Below are 17,261 nucleotides of genomic sequence, written 5' to 3'. Positions count from 1 at the left end.
TTTCTTTCAACAGGTATGCATGCCATCCTCCACAATTCCTGAATCCTTCTAGTCTCAATAAAACTCTGTCTTCTAGAGTGAACCATTCTTTCATCCAACATAAGCAGGCTGCCGCATGATACAGCTTTAAATCAGGGACCCCCCACCCTCCTCTCTCTTTAGCATCCGTCAACAATCTAAACAAGGTTTCCAGACTCAAAAGAGAGCAGGGCAATTAAAGCACAGAAGTCCAGTCCTCTATTGAGTCTGGCAACCCTACCTGCACCCCTAACCCCTATAACCTCTCTAATAACAATTTTTTAAAAAGTTTGTTGCTTTATTTGCATATATGGATATTAGTACCTTTGTATCCCACTGATTTCTCCATGGAATTCAAAGTGGTGTATTGCTGCCAATACAGTGGTACCTCAGTTTAAGTACACAATTGGTTCTGGAAGTCTGTACTTAACCTGAAGCATACTTTACCTGATACAAACTTTCCCATTGAAAGTAATGGAAAGTGGATTAATTCCTTCCAGATGGGTCCGCAGAGTTACTCAACCTGAAGTATAAGTGTAATTGGTTTTGAAAGTCCGTACTTAAGTTGAAGCGTACTTAACCTGAAGCGAACTTTCCCATTGAAAGTCATGGAAAGCATATTAATCCGTTCCAGACAGGTCCACGGAGTACTTAAACTGAAAGTATTCAAACCAAAGCGTATTTAAACCGAGGTATGACTGTATTATCCTCATGCCAATCCTTTGATGCGTGGGGGGGGGGTGTTGAAAGTTACAAGGTAACGTAATAAAGGGACGGATTAAATGGTCTGAAATTGGATTGTATGAAGGAGTTGGTCGGGGCATCCAGGGAATTGTCAGCCAGGAGAAGGAGGGGGGCCCTAGAAATTGTAATAGGTTAGAAATGAGGTATTAGATTTGGTAAGGTAGAATAATTTTAGAGAAAAATAATAGACTAAGGGGAGTATCTAGAGGGAATATTTTTGATGGAAATTAAAGGCCAAGAGGAATTAGGTAAAATGTGAAAGTTATTATTTTAAGATTTTTATTCAAGTTATTTCAAGATATAGATTGGTAGTAATGAATTTGTGAAAATTGCCATGGTGGGGTATAAATAGACTCTGGAAGGGCGGGACGGGGAAGTCAAAGTAATGACAAAGTTATTAAAGTAAGATTGGTTTTTCTTTTTTATTCTTTTTCTTTTTCTTGTGTTTCACTATTTTTAGCTTTTTCTTTTTTCTTTTTTCTCTTTTTTAAATTCTTTTTTTTTGAATTTTTTATTGTATTATGATATGAAGTGATGATGATAATGATTTGTAGTTTCAAGCTGAAAATCCTTAATAAATATATTTTTAAAAAGACTGTTTTAAAAACTATTTTAAAAAACGTTTGTTGTTTTATTTGCATATATGGATATTACCGTGTTTCTCACAAAATAAGATGTGCCTATAAAATAAGCCATGGCACGATTTTCTCGAGGCAACAAAATATAAGACATACCCCCAAAATAAGCCGTACTGGGGTAGTAGTGGGAGCAGGTCTGGATGGCACTTCCGCAAGGAAGAGGAAAAGGAAGATGCCAGTCCTTGCCAGAACCGGATGCGCAGCGTGCGCCACGTGGAGCTCAGACAGAGTGGGAGCTGGCAAAAGCTGCAGCACGCACCACGCCAAGCACCGACCCACCAGGACCCGACGAGAGTTGCAGCGCGCGCCGCGCCGAGTCCCGATTGAGCGGGAGCCGGCAACGGCAGCAGCGCACGCCACGCCAAGCCCCGACTGAGTAGGAGCCGGCAACGACAGCAGTGTGCGCCAAGCCCCGACTGAGTGGGAGCCCGCAACGGCAGCAGCGCACGCCACGCCGAGCCCCGACTGAGCGGGAGCCCGCAACGGCAGCAGTGCGTGCCGAGCCGAGCCCCGACTGAGCGGGAGCCCGCAACGGCAGCAGTGCGCGCCGCGCCGAGCCCCAACTGAGCGGGAGCCAGGAAGGGCAGCAGCGCGCAACGCACCGAGCCCCGACTGAGCGGGAGCCGGCAAGGGCAGCAGCACGTGCCGAGCCAAGCCCCGACTGAGCGGGAGCCGGCAAGGGCAGCAGCGCGCGCCGCACCCCGACTGAGCGGGAGCCGGAAACAGCAGCAGCGCACACCGCTCTGAGCCCCGACTGAGCGGGAGCCAGCAACGGCAGCAGCGCGTGCCGAGCCGAGCCCCAACTGAGCAGGAGCCAGCAACGACAGCAGCGTGCGCCGCGCTGAGCCCCGACTGAGCGGGAACCGGCAAGGGCACCAGTTGCAAAACTCTGTGAAAGCTGCGTGAGGATACCAGCCCAGTTGCAAAACTACCGGCACGGTACTTTCTTTTCTTGCCTTGCTCACTTTACAGCTTGATGATAGTTTGCTTCAATACAGAAATTATTTTCATGTTCACTTTTAGTTGATTTGGCCAACATTTTACAAAGCCATGTGCATATGCAGCTGGTGGTGTCTTTGAAGTTAACATGGCTGAATAACCATACTTAATTTAAAAAAATAAGACATCCCCTGAAAATAAGCCATGGTGTGTTTTTGGAGGAAAAATAAATATAAGACAATGTTTTATTTTAGGAGAAACACGGTAGTACCTTTGTATCCCACTGATTTCTCCATGGAATTCAAAGTGGTGGTTTGCTGCCAATATTATCCTCATGCCAATCCTGAGAAGCAGAGAGCTGGAAAAAGCAACAGCAACCCTGGACTTGTTTGCTAGCTGTGTACCACTTACTGAAGCTGGACTGGGGGGGGGAAGAACCCCCTTCGCTTCCCCTCCCTTCCCTTTCTTTCGGCTGAACTTCCCTCAAGATCTACATCTTGCAGGATTGGCTCTTACCGGTGCGGTGTGGCTGGCCACTTCCGGGTCAGAAAAGTGCCAGAAATAGCTTGCGCACATGCACAAGCGTCATTTCTGGCACACTTCTGGGTCAGAGGACGCCCATGCGCATTTGCATAGGCTACTTCCATCGCTTTTCCAACCTGGAAGTGTGCCAGAAATAGCGTGTGCACATGCACATGGGCGTGCTCTCCCACGCACTCCCCTGCCCTCCGGCCCGCCGCACGACCGGCACTGCGGGCACTGGCCCGAAGCCGGGTACGTTTGGGGACCCCTGGGCTAACCCACGACAAGATGCGAGGTGAGCTATCTGCCAAGACTGAAAGCTCTCTTTCCCACAAGACTGTTTGCATTATTTAAGCTACTGCACTGGAAGACCAGGTCCTTTCACTTTAAGAAAGTCCCCTCTGTGTCTGGAAGCACTCCATAATGTCATCATGGATGTGGACTCCAGACATTCAAAGTAGCCTTTTCATATACACACAAAAAAAGCTTCTATCCCTTCTGATAGGGATCCAAGTAGACACTTTCCCCAAATCCACACCTTTCCTCGCTCAAGCCGCATGGATAAGCACTCATCTCCTGGAACACAGTAACATAACTTCTACCTTCCCAGTAGACCACACAATATTTCCTCAGGATGAAAATGGGCGTAGGAGAAGAATCAGATAAATTATGAAGTGAATGTTAAGGCCCTATTCTGATCTAATTATTTGAAAACATTTAAAGAAAGAATGCCAAAATTTAGCCTTCTTATTTTAAATAAACCATTTCTTTAACAACAAAATTTAATAAAGCATACTTTAATAAAATAGATACATTCATTTTTATGGTTGGGTGTCTTGTTTTTCTTTATGTATATATCCATCTATGTATATTGATTGTTGTTATCATATAAGATGACCACTGAGTTTAAAACACATTAGAAAACTTGAGGAAATAAACTTGCTTTATTCACTGCCTTCCCCATATTTTCTGCATGGCATTTTATTTTCTTCAGGAAATAAAGGATCTGAAGATTTAAGCATCATCTTTTTTCTTCTTTGTGATCTGTTCTCTGGTGTTTAGATCAGGTCTCATTAAAATAATATAGCACTTGGGAAGAAAGATACAACCTAATAAACCAGAACTAGAGACTAAAATGGAGAAGATCTCCACAGCCACCATGTACTTCCCTTTGGTGCTCAGGTAGGATGGAACAAAAGACACCCAAACACTGCAGAAGACCAACATGCTGAAGGTAATCAACTTGGCTTCATTGAAAGCATCAGGTAACTTCCTGGCCAAGTAAGCCACAGTGAAGCTGATGATGGCCAAAAGACCCAGGTAGCTCAGGACAATGTAGAACATCAAATCTGAGCCTTCGTTGCATTGAACTATTATTTGTCCCATCTGGGAGTGTGTGTCCAACTCAGGGAACGGAGGAGACATTACCAGCCATACAACACAGATACCAATTTGAATAAGGGAGCAGAGAATGATGACGGACATTGCCAGTCTCTTCCCAACCCATTTCCTCATCTTGTTTCCAGGCTTAGTAGCAATGAAGGCTAGAACGACAGTGATGGTCTTGCCCAACACACAAGAAACTGCAATGGAAAATATGGTTCCAAAAACTGTTTGCCGGAGAAGGCAGGTCACTTTCTGAGGTTGGCCAATGAAGAGGAAGGAGCACAGAAAGGAAAGAAGCACAGAGCAGAACAGGATACATGTGATGCTCCAGTTGTTGGCTTTGACAATGGGTGTGTTGTGGTGCTGAATGAAGGTGCCCATCACCACAACTGTGATAATGGAAAAGAAAAGGGCAAAGGATGCCAAAACTGCCCCCAAAGGTTCTCCATAGGATAAGAAGGTGACCGTTCTGGGAATGCATTGATTCTTTTCCTCATTTGGATATTGATCTTCTGGGCACTTCTCACATTGGTCCGCATCTGAAATTAATGTTTTAAAGGTTTCAAATGTTATCAAATACACAAATTTTTTCAGCTTTATCTGAGATATTTTACGCTTCATTGTGCCACTCATAACGTGACCTTCAATGGTCAATCGATGTTCAGCATCACTGAAGGATCATGTGATGAAACTGAATATAAGGTAGCTGAACTGAGCTCCTTCAATATTTCCATTAGGGATAAGATAATCTCATATATGGAATCTGTGTTTTAAATCATCTCATTTCATTACAACGGATTCCCAAAGAATTCTGCCATTCCATTCCAGAATGAAAATTAGTGGCCTTGACAGGGTTCAATATGCCTTTCTGTCTGTCTGCTGTGATCACAGTGACACAGCATCAAGGGCATGAAGGTATTTCTAGTGAATTAATCTAGGTGTTGCTCCTATGTTATTTTGGTTACAGACCCTTCTCAATATGGTTGTCGGATTTCATGGGGACCCTGAGCAGAGTACCCTGCCCCTTAATTATTGTGCCATGGGGCAAATAGCAGCACCACTCCTTGGTGACATAATATAGCCTACAGTCCTTTTGTGACCTACTTCAATCCAAGATGAATATCTATCCTGGAGCAGGGGTCTGGAAGCTTTGGTCCTCCAGATGTCATTGGACTAAAACTCATTTTAGCCCCAGACAAGGATGGTGTCACTGTAGTTGAGCACTATCTCTAGAGGTCCATGGGTTCCCCTCCCCAATTATAGAGGGAGAAATGTGGGAATTCCTTTTGGGCTGAAATGCAGAGCATTTCCCATTCCCTGCCCCCCCTCCCCGCACGCAACATAGCTTCAATATTCACATCCTTACCAATATGAACAGAAATCCTTCCTTCAGGACACTGAGCGCAACCATAGCAACACACTTGTTGCCCCTGCTGAACGATTCTGCTGTATCCAGGGTGGCAGCTTTCAACACATTTGGCACGAGGGGTCTTCTAATGGTAACCACAAGTTATAATGTTTACGGTGGAAATAACCTGGTTTTCTCCATCCCCAACAGTGTTTGAAGGAGTGTGGGATGCCATCCCAGTTATTTTCATTAGTGTGGGTTGATCAGTCCATCCTCGTGAAAATAATTGGGGTAGCATCCCACACTCTTTCAAGTAGCCAACACTTGCAATATGACTATCAGGTGGGCCAAAGCTCAGAATGGGCTCAGACTTGCTAGAAAGATTATGAATTTATGAATGAATGAATGAATGAATGAATGAATGAATGAATGAATGAATGAAAAGACCTTCAAGCCAACCACCCCCTGTGGGAATAAAAAACTTCAGTTTAAGGTTATTGGGCAAATTTTGGCCACAACTGTTTTGATTACAAATATGAGCGGTATTGGCTTAGGCATTGGCTAATGACTATATCTGACTCCTGCCCCCTTTGCAGGAAGTCTATAAGGGTAAATCACCCAAAGGGTAGATGCTACGGGGGAACCTGCCTGCATCTCCCTGTTGTTCCTAGCCCCTCAAGCAGACTTCGAACAGGATCCAGGCCCTGAATTCCTTTAACAGAATACCCTTGGACAATGGGAGGGGCAGGCGATGGATGGCCTCCCCTCCCCCACTCAAAATTAAGCCAATGCCTAACCGCCGAACCATACAAAGTTATGACGATTGCTAAGAGGTAGGCGAAAACCAAGTGGCCAGTGCCAATTTTGCCGAATGGAAAAATTCCTACCCGGTCCCCGTCCCAAGGCGGGAAACCAACCAAAGTTCAAAGCAAGGCCAAAATACATCTAAAACGACAACAACAACAACAACAACAACAACAAAGGGGAGGGTGGGCAGTGTGAAGCAAGTGCTTGGTATGCGTCACACTGCTGCTTTTAAACTCCTCCTCACGATTACCCTTTAAATTGATTGGGCAATTGGCCCTGGGTAATCGTGGTGCATTGAGGGCCTGCCCGCAACCAGGACCATCCATTAAGATGATACCACTTATAGTCAATCCATATCATTTATATAGCTGTTCATTCTTCAGCCAAAAAAAATGATGCTTTACCTGATTAAACTTGTGATTCCACACAATATTTCTTCTGTTGATTATGAACCTTTTGCCTCTAGGATGCTTCGGGTCCATCCTTCCAACTAGGAGTCTGCGGAAGGATTTATTGTGGAACATGACCCAGTTGACAATATCATATCCAGCTGCTACATCCCCATTCTCATCAAAAAATATTTCTTCCCCAGCACTATTGTTAAAGCGGACATTTCTCAGAAATGGGCGAAGCTAGAGGAGAGGAAAAAAACCTTTAGAAAACAGGTCCCAGAGTCTGTAGTAGGGATGGAACATTCCTGAGTAACAGGGCACATGGTTTGCATTCAGAAGACCCAGGGATCAGCAAATCTGTCAATTGTGGTTTCTATTTCTTTCTCTTTTTCAATCTGAAGTTTTCCCCAAAGTCCTCATGAGTACCCACCAGCATTTTAGTGCAAATCTCTCCCAATAATCACACTTTTGCATGCAATTTTTCCAACTGAACATATTTTTGCAAAATAAAAATGTTCCTAATATAATGCAACTTGTATTTTCATTAATATATACATGTATACACATATACATACACACACATTACTCTTGTATATACATTTTTGTACATTTTGCTTAGCTGGAAAACTGCATTGCACCATTTTTAGAAGTACAAAGGTCAAAGGATGGCAGTGTTTTGGTTTTCACAGAGTTTAGACAAAGTATGAATTAAGTAGGCTCACCTTTAAATGTGAATTGAATTGAATTTATCCTCCTTCCCTAATAACACCTCAGGTTCAATAGGTTCAATCCCTGGCATTTTCAGGTGGGGTTGGGAAAGTCTCCCATCTGAAACCTTGAAGAGCCAGAATGGACAGTATTCATGCATTCTAGGTGGACCAATGGAAGCCTATGACTCAGTAGGACAGTTTACTATATTCCTTGATTTTTTCACATAGTATCCTTTTAGATTACAGTACCTACTTGCCACTATATTGACATCATTGAATGTGAATTCGCAATAATTTGTGGTCTGAAAAATGCCACACTTTTAGAAATCCACAAAGAGGGACAGATAGACACTATCAAACGTATGAATGAGTGCACCAGGGAAATCTACTCAGGTGGCTTGCAAGTATGACGACCTTGAGAAAATGATGCACCAGAGTTCCTGGTTTATTATACTTCACATGAGAAATTACTCTAGAAGGGTGGGCATTGAAAATGGCCACATTCATACATGAAGACCTTCTCATGTGATTGTGTGGCGATACCCTGATCCCCCCTAGAGTAAATAAAGACACAGGACACATTGCATAAGGTTAATGGGCGTGAAAAGGCCACAACTTTATTGATTACGGATGTAGAGAGGTATTGGCTTAGGCATTGGATCTAACCGTCTATATCCGACTCCAACCTGCTCTGCTGGCAGTCTGTGAAGGGTTAACCACCGTTGGGTGAGCCCTGCGATGCAGATCAACTAGGAACTCACCCTGGGGCCACGGCTAGGGGGTGTGCCTTCGGCCCTCACCTACCACGGCTTCGGACATGCCCACGCCCCTGGACTCCTTAAGGGAGTACCCTTCGGCATTTTGGGGGAGGTGATGGCAGCAACCTCCCCCACCACCACCACCACGTGTAACCTTTCAGAAATAATCCAATGCCTACCGCTAAAAACCAAAGTTGTGACGAGTTGCTACGAGGTAGGCGAAAACCACCAGGGCAGAACCAATTCGCCAAGTGGGAAAATTCCTACCAGGCCCCTCAATGGCGACCAACCGAGGTCCATAGCAATGTCAAAAAGGGGAGCCCTGCCTAAAGGGAGGGTGGGCGGGAAAAACGAAGCAGCTGGGGGTCAGGTAAGAGAGGCTGAATTCCGGCCGTGCGCTTGCTTAAAGCAGCAAGTCACGCCCCCTGGAGCTTCTGGATTGGACGCGCCAAGGGAGCGCCATGTCCGGGAGCCAGTCAATGGGCTGGGAGGATGGCAGCCATCCCCCCAGCATGTGTGAGGGCTTGTGGTGCCCACAATCTCCCCTCCTCCTACGGCAGAAGGGACTATATCCAATTGGACTACAATTTGTATGGCGAGGTTAAGTAATGACTGTTTCTAAACTGCAGTAAGTTACAGCTGTTTTCAAACTGAAACAATGCCATGTAAAATCATAGGATCATAGAATCTTAGAGTTGGAAGGGACCCAAGGGTCACCTAGCCCAACTCTAGTCCTGCAATGCAGGAGTCTCAGCTAAAGCATCCATCAGAAGGCCACCCAACCTCTGCTTAAAAAGCACCAATAAAGGAGAGTCCACAATCTCTCGAGGGAGACTGTTCCACTGTCAAATAGCTCTTACTGTCAGGAAGTTCTTCCATATGTTTAGTTGGAATCTCCTTTCTTGTAACTTGAAGCCATTGGTTTGAGTCCTACCTTCCAGAGCATGACAAAACCAAGTTTGCTCCATCTTCCATGTGACAGCTTTTTAGATATTTGAAGATGGCTATCATATTTCCTCCCAGTTTCCTCCTTCCCAGGCTAAACATACCTAGCTCCTTCAACCGTTCCTCATAAGGTTTGATTCAAATAGTAAAAAAAGCAGAAGGGAGCATTGAAAAGAGGAGAACATATGAGGAGAACCATCATCCTTTTTTGAATTTGATACACTGGGGCCGTGTCAATACCGCGCAAGCAAACAACAGGTTTGAGATAAGTGAAGATCATTGTATAAAATCCTGTCAAAATGGAAAGGTCGCTGCTCCTTTAGAGTATTTATGAATTTTACAAAATCTCCAAATTATTAAAAATCCTCTTTCATACCACTTCCTGTTGAATATTCCTCAATATATCAGTGAACTTAATTTTGTTTTTGGATGCAGTAACAAAAAAAATGCTGATTGAAAATTGCTGCAAAATGATGTTACAGGCCTTCAGTTATGGCACAAATTATTAGAAAGTCACTGAATCCGACCTCATTTCATACTACGTCATTGCATTTTGAAAGTGCAAAGTCAGTTTTGCTCCATTGATGTATTTACTGATTCATTCATTTTTGTTCAATTCCTCATATCAAAGTGAAGAATATTCTTTTAAAACAGCTATTTTAAGAGATGTTTTTCAGGTGTCAAGAATCTAGCATATAAAAAGCATAAAGGAGCTACATGTTTGTGGATTGTATTTGAAATACTTCCCCATCACTGAGGCAATGGAGAGGCTCATACCCAGCTATTGAGTGGCATCTGAGTCCAAAAGCTCATACATAGTTCATTGCATTTGATTGCCAATAAACACAAGTCATATGTTACCTGCCATGGTTGAACATTCAGAAGATCTCCTATAGCTTTGTGTTTAGTTTTTGATGAGTACATGGCATGGAGAGCATGTGCTATAACGTGGACAGAGTTGTAGATACTGTAGCTCTGGCCAGACATTTCCATTTCAAACACAGCTCCAGGAAGGCCCCCCAACTTTTCCTTTCCAGTGCAGTTTGTCATATATACATCATACTTTGGGACTGAACAGGTAAACGCACTGCACCAGAATTCCTGGATGAAATAAACTGAAGACTCATATGGATTTATGTTCTCAACAAAATCATGAAACCCTGGAACTACATTTTTGTGGAGTGCAAAGGACAAGGTACCATTGAGGGATTTTGCTGGAAATGAATTCCAAGTTAAAATAGCTGTGAAATCCCACTGAGATGTGATGAGCCAAACCTTCTCCATTGGTCGCAGATGAACAAATTCGCTGTAATCTAAGACTATTTGTAAACCAGCCATAGAGTGAGCATCTCCATAAACAACTATTACACTGATGTTATTTAACTGGAGCACAAAACTTATCCTTTCATAGTATTTTTTACGGTTTTCGGGTGTGTGACTTATGACTATTGGAACGGATTGTATTACAGCAACACAAATACCACTCTGAGAGAGCTTTGGTCTCATAGTCTGAATAAATGTTTCTCCACTGTCATCATCTGAGGTGAGAAGGCCAATCCAGTTCCATTCAAAATAATTCAGTAGCTGAACAATCCCATCATATTGGGGGTTTTCATTTGGAGCCATCCGGAAGAAAGAAGGGAACTGGGTTTTATCACTCAACACAGGGTCAAAGGAGCCATAAGTGAGCTAATAACAATAAGAATATAGATACGGTTAAAACTGCAAAACTATATGCTGTCTTTGAACAAAGAAAAAGTACTGCTTGAATTTGCAGGATTTTATATTCCAGCAAATATCATGGGTGCAATCTAGGTTCACACACAAAGTAGATTATGAGCAGGAAGCTGGAGAAACACAATAACTAACTCAAGCCTAGGAAAAAGTGGGCTAGGGATAGCTAAGGTCCTCTTCTTCCAAGAAACCTATAAGAATTATGAGATGTGTTCTACAGGACCCTGCTCAAAGGATCCATTAGAGTTCTTGGCCCTTTAATTTCTGAGATGACCACAAGAGGGGTGTTGGAAGGGAACAGGTCAGTTACATCTATCCTACAACTTACATCTATCCTACAAAAATTGAAGACACATACCTGTGGGATTTTGTAGGTATTTAAGATGCTGGCTATCTGTATTGAGCTTTGGGAGGTGAGCCCACCAATAATAGCCATTAACTTCTTCTCCCTGCCACATTTGTAATTGTGGGGATCTCTATGTCCTGTGAAGAGAAGATCCAGAGTGGCCCAATAGGTAAACATGGAATGAAATGCGTTGTCATAGATATCTGCTACCAGTGTGATGTTTGGTAAGAGGCGATTATTCTTGTTGACCTCTTGAATGGCAAAAACAAAGGCAAGGACATGCTGGTAGTTTTTTGGCATTAACCTGGAATGAGATTTCCACAGGTCATTAAATTTAAACTATTTACTACTTACAGATACAAAAGAGAGAAGTGGCTTCTCCCTGCCGGATTTGAAATAGTATTATGAAGCTTCTTGCCTTTGTTGGTTAAGGGATTGGATTTTGTTGGAGATCTGGAAGGATTTGATAACAGATTCGGATAGCATGCATATTTATGGCATGATAAGGTAAAAGTTTATAAAGGATTTGGGAATCACATATTTCCAAAGTCATTGTATGAGGTGTGGGATAGATATAAGAATTTTTTAGAACATAAGACATCATGGTGGCTATCGCCTCTTGAGGCAATGAGTGCAAAAAAGATAAACATGAGTAAAAATGGGCCACCCATGAACAATTAGTGAAGGAGATGGATAACCAATGGAAATTAAAACCATATGAGGAGGTTAAAGGTTTTGTGAATGACTGGTTGCATTATCATCAAATTAATGAAATGTTTAAAGATGATAAAAAGAAAAATGGATTTGGATATATAAAATCAAGATTTGAATTGTTAAATAATAAAGTTAAAATATTTTCTAAAATGTATAAATTATTATTGGAATGGCATTTGAAAGATGAATAAGTTAAATCAGTTATGATACTTTGGGCTAAAGATATTGGTCATAATATACAATTAGAAGATTGGGGGAAATTATGGAAAGAGGGAATAAATTTCACTGGCTGCAGTGCTTTAAAGGAAAATATATTATGAAAATGATGTACAGATGGTATATAACAACACTGAAATTAGCTAAAATGTATAAAACAAATAATAAATGTTGGAAATGTAAGGGAAAAGAAGTTACTTTTTAACCATATGTGGTGGGAATGTAAGAAAGTGAAGGACTTCTGGGAAATGATATATAATGAGATTTTTTTAAAATGTTGAAATATACATTTGTAGGAAAAAAACACCAGAAGCCCTTTTACTTGGTATTGTGGGTACAGAGATTCATAAGCATGATAAAAAAAATGTTTTTATATACGACAACTGCAGCAAGAATACTATTAGTCCAGTGATGGAAACAGGAAGAATTACCAACAAAAGAAGAGTGGCAGATGAAATTGATGGATTATATTGAGTTGGCGAAATTACAGTATGTATGTATGTATGTATGTAAAATATAAAAAATAAGCAATACAACAGGTTCTTCGTTCCTGCTTTGTAAGGTCCTCAAAGTCCATGCACAGGAGACAAGGGGAAATTAGTGGCTGGGGCAGGGGACCAAAGTATTCTTAGTGCGCTTCTGAACATGTGCTCAGCTCAGGAATTTATTTTCAATACAGTACCAGAATGAGCAGGGTTTTGTGTCACAGAAATATCCACTCCTGGTTTTGCCCTTAACTTTCTTCACCATAGCAGCCAAACTAAAAGATAAAGAAAGGAGGGGACCTTTTTGTGGTGATTATTGTTAAGCAAAACATCATTGCTGATCCGATTTAAATAACTCAAGAGATCTACCAATTAATCCCAATCTACCTTCTCCTACCTTACTCTACAGATCTGAGCTTACTCAGCGTGTTTTGCCTGCTCCAGCAGAGTAAATAAGCTAGAAGCCTGCAGAATTAGTGTATGTCCCTCCATGAGATGCAAGATTAGACCTCCCATGATCTTTGATTGCTGTATTTTTTGTAGATAGTGGCTGAATGTGGGGAGAGATGCTACCAGTGTATCTGATGTGATATGAAATCTCAACTGGGATCTTTTAAATTCCCATTCAGACATGTAAATCATCAACTGATGCTGCAGTCAGTGAGAGATGAAGAACATTATCTGAATTCTACGCCTGAAAGCTTTATACTCGAGGTTTAGATCAGAGCAGGGCAGAATTTGATAAATGTCGAAAAAAGCAAATCAGCGGATTTTTAAAGGACAGAACAACTTACTTACCACGACATTGGGTTGGACTCTGGCTTAGCCTTATAGCTGAACAAAAACATTTCAGCAAGTTGCACAGAAACAAATTCCCCAACGACAATATTCTCTCTGGAGTTAGAAAAACCGTTTTGAACTTTTTCTTGTGCACTGTACGTAGAGTTCAAACTCTGGCTGCACGCAGGAGGCAAGAGGAGGAGAAGCAGAAGGAGCAGTAGCAAAACAATTCTGAATGCTAGCCAATGTCTGTCCCACTCCCAGCTGCGTTTCTGCATTTTCACCTCTGATTGCTGTTGCAATCAACAACTGTCTTTATAGGAATGGCAGAAACCCATCCGCAAAGGACTAAGAACCCTGTACCAATATATAGATGACACAGACCTTTGCTAGGAACTTCCTAGATCTGAGGAGGATTTTTCATCACCAGACCAATGAATGAACAAATTCCAACCTGGGCTTTGGGTCCAAGGGATGAAGTCACAAAGTTCTATTTAACAGCACACTGCCTGCCTCAGATTAACTCCTCTCTGTAGCAAGCATTAATCTGGCAAGAATCTTTATACACTGTGTAATGTATAACAAAGTGTAAGCGACTATGTTGAATCTTATGTTTTTCTTCTTAATTCTGACTAGCCATAAAGTGTTAATGAGAAGCAGTTATAGTGATTTTGATGATTACAGGGCTGATAATCCCCTTTCCCAAGGGTGTTAAGTCCCTACACAACTAGAGAAAACATATTTCTGGGATCTGAACATACTAGTTAGGACCTGCTTTCCACTGGGGGAGTGACAGGTCTTACTGGTAGTTAACTCTAATGCAACCATGATGCATGCTGGGTAAGAGGCCTAGCCTATCTTTCTGAATAGATCATGAGTGGCCTATGTGTTGTGGGAAGAAAGATGCCAAAAAAAGGAAAGGCCTGTAGAAAATGAGTCTAGGACCTTACAAAGTAATCCTGACCCAAGTTAGGCAGCACTAGGGTGTGGCAGAGCAATTTATGCTTCTTTCACCTCAATATTCAGTCCAGCAACTTCCCCGTTCTGCCTCTGGGAGTCAGTGTGCATACCGGCCAAATGCCCGGATGTTCAAGGGACAGTCCCAGAATTGCAAAAGGCATCCTGGCTTCTGCTTTGATCCTGGAATGTCCCTATTTCTCCCACCAGAGCCACAGCTGAGGAGCTCAGGGAGAAGGGGGAGTCGGTGCTTATCCTGAACAACAACGGCAGCTATGGCTGCAAGGGAGCATCCCATGGCCTCTCCGTGGCTGCTGCTTCCAGCCTCCTCCCTTGGCTAGCTGATAGCAGATTCTGGGAAGTGGGCGAGGAGGAGGAAGGGTTTGGATTTGGATTTGATATCCCGCTTTATCACTACCTGAAGGAGTCTCAAAGCGGCTAACATTCTCCTTTCCCTTCCTCCCCCACAACAAACACTCTGTGAGGTGAGTGGGGCTGAGACTTCAGAGAAGTGTGATTAGCCCAAAGTCACCCAGCAGCTGCATGTGGAGAAGTGGGGAATCGAACCTGGTTCACCAGATTATGAGTCTACTGCTCTTAACCACTACACCACACTGGAGAGGCTGCAGCCACAGAGGCCCAGCCCCACATGATGCGCCGGCTCTGAGAAGCAGGCAAAGGGAGGGGCTCCAGAGGGGACCTGAGACAGGGGACTTAAACTAGATCCTAACCCCATTTCTTGTGGTTGGGAGGCAGTGTAACTTTACCCTGACTTACCTTTCATTGGCATACTTCACACCACCTTCTTGTGCATAGAATGTCTCCCTCAAATCTCCTTGGATGCAAATGCAAGATAAGCATTTTCGGGATGTCGGGAGTAGAGATCTTGTCATTACCATTAGATGCTGCCCATTTCCACCTGTGTTGAGAGCTGTCACCCTGGACAGAGTATGTTTGCCCATCAGGGAAAGCAAATGTGTTGCTATGACTGTGTTCAGTGCCCTAAAGGGAGGATTTCAGTCCAGAAGGGTAAGTGAAGGAACCCAAGTCAACTGGAATTCCCATCTTCCTCTCCAACACAGACATTCATGTCTTTGTCTTATTATGTCTGCTTATTTTCTGTCATAGATCCCAAGCACATGTGTTTATATTTAACTGATACATATTGTCCTTTCCTCTCCTCCCCTTTCAAGAGTATATTGTGTGAAATTACATCTACATGGGAGTAACCACCATTGAAATCAGGATGACATAAATCTGGGAAGAAATAATTAGGATTGCACTCCATAGATTCCCTTTTGTCAGCATTCAAACTGCAGCCAACAGAATTTCATCTTCAGTTATTTACTAGTAGAGCTAGACATGTTTAATAGGGAAAGACTGAAATCAATCAGTATACCGCAACCATGACAAATAAATATGAATGGATTAATTAGTACAGCGGAGATGCTCATGAAGGAACCATCACTTAGTTGAAAAAATAGGCTATGGTTCAACAGCTCAGTAATATTTTTGTGCACAGCATAATAGACAGTATCAATAAAATTAATTTTTATCACTTCCAGAAATGCTAAAAGCATGCTTCTCACTTTCAGATGCAGATCAGTGTGAGAAATGCCCAGACGATCGCTACCCAAATGCCTTTCAGGACCAATGTGTTCCAAAAAAATAAGCTACCTATCCTATGAGGAGCCCTTGGGGGTGATTCTGGCTTCCTTGGCTCTCCTGCTTTCTCTGGTCACACTTGGTGTGATGGGGACCTTCGCTCTGCACTGGAACACTCCCATTGTCAAAGCCAACAACTGGGGAATCACCTGCACCTTGCTCTCTTCTCTGCTTCTCTGCTTTCTCTGCTCCTTCTTATTCATTGGCAGGCCTACAAAGGTGACCTGTGTCTTGAGGCAAACCGTCTTTGGCCTTGTTTTCTCCATTGCTGTTGCTTGTGTGTTAGCCAAAACCCTCACTGTGGTTGTGGCATTCATGGTGACCAAGCCTGGGAGCAGCCTGAGGAAATGGCTTGGGAAGAGGCTAGCAGTATCCATTATCACCTTCTCTTCTCTCATTCAAACTGGCATCTGTGTTGGGTGGCTGGCATCCTCTCCCCCATTCCCAGAGTTTGACCTGCACTCCCAGGATGGGCAAATCATAGTGCAGTGCAATGAAGGCTCCGACATAATGTTCCACCTTATTCTTGGCTACATGGGTCTTTTGGCCATTGTGAGCTTCTCTGTGGCTTTCTTTGCCAGGAAGTTGCCTGATACTTTCAATGAAGCCAAGTTGATTACCTTCAGCATGCTGGTCTTCTGCAGTGTTTGGCTGTCCTTTGTCCCCACTTATCTGAGCACCAAAGGGAAATACATGGTGGCTGTGGAGATCTTCTCCATCTTGGCCTCTACTGCTGGCTTACTGGGTTGCATTTTCCTCCCCAAAATCCACACCATTATATTTAGGCCTGAGATGAACAGTAAGGAGAGGTTAGTAAGGAAGAAGGATGACCATAGTTGAGAAGGTGAAAGAGATGCCGTTAGCCAGGGACCTTATGTTTTGGCAAAGTCCCTTCCTCCGTAGAAGGAGGGGAGATTGTGGGCAGCCATCCTCCATCCTCCCAGCCCATGGCTGGCTCCTAGATGTGGCGCTCCCTTGGCACATCCAATCCGGACGCTCCAGGGGGGCGTGGCTCACCAATTTAAGCAAGCGCGCGACCAGGGGTTCAGCCTTTCTTTCCTGACCCCCAGCCGCTTCATTTTCATCGACAGGATCAAGCTCGGCCTACCTTCACGTCGGATAACTTTCTCAAGCAGCATTTTTAAATGCCATTTCTT

General features: G+C 43.2%; 1 protein-coding gene and 1 pseudogene across 1 annotated transcript; one reads left to right on the top strand and one right to left on the bottom strand.

Annotated features, from left to right (window-relative positions):
- Positions 1-3,875: 3,875 nt before the first annotated feature.
- Positions 3,876-15,332, bottom strand: LOC132592963 (vomeronasal type-2 receptor 26-like). The gene is made up of 6 exons (XM_088654742.1): positions 15,217-15,332; positions 11,300-11,591; positions 10,069-10,896; positions 6,807-7,034; positions 5,614-5,737; positions 3,876-4,786 (listed from the first exon to the last, which is right to left on the bottom strand). The coding sequence occupies exons 1-6, from the start codon at positions 15,330-15,332 to the stop codon at positions 3,876-3,878; spliced, it is 2,499 nt and encodes an 832-aa protein (XP_088510868.1).
- Positions 15,333-15,389: 57 nt separating this feature from the next.
- LOC132592962 (vomeronasal type-2 receptor 26-like) lies at positions 15,390-16,944 on the top strand (annotated as a pseudogene).
- The last annotated feature ends 317 nt before the right edge of the window (positions 16,945-17,261 follow it).

This window comes from Zootoca vivipara, chromosome 12, assembly GCF_965207765.1.
Source record: "Zootoca vivipara chromosome 12, rZooViv2.hap1.1, whole genome shotgun sequence".
Lineage (NCBI taxonomy): Eukaryota > Metazoa > Chordata > Lepidosauria > Squamata > Lacertidae > Zootoca > Zootoca vivipara.
Note: the sequence above shows the minus strand (reverse complement) of the source record. Positions and strands in the feature narration are given on the sequence as shown.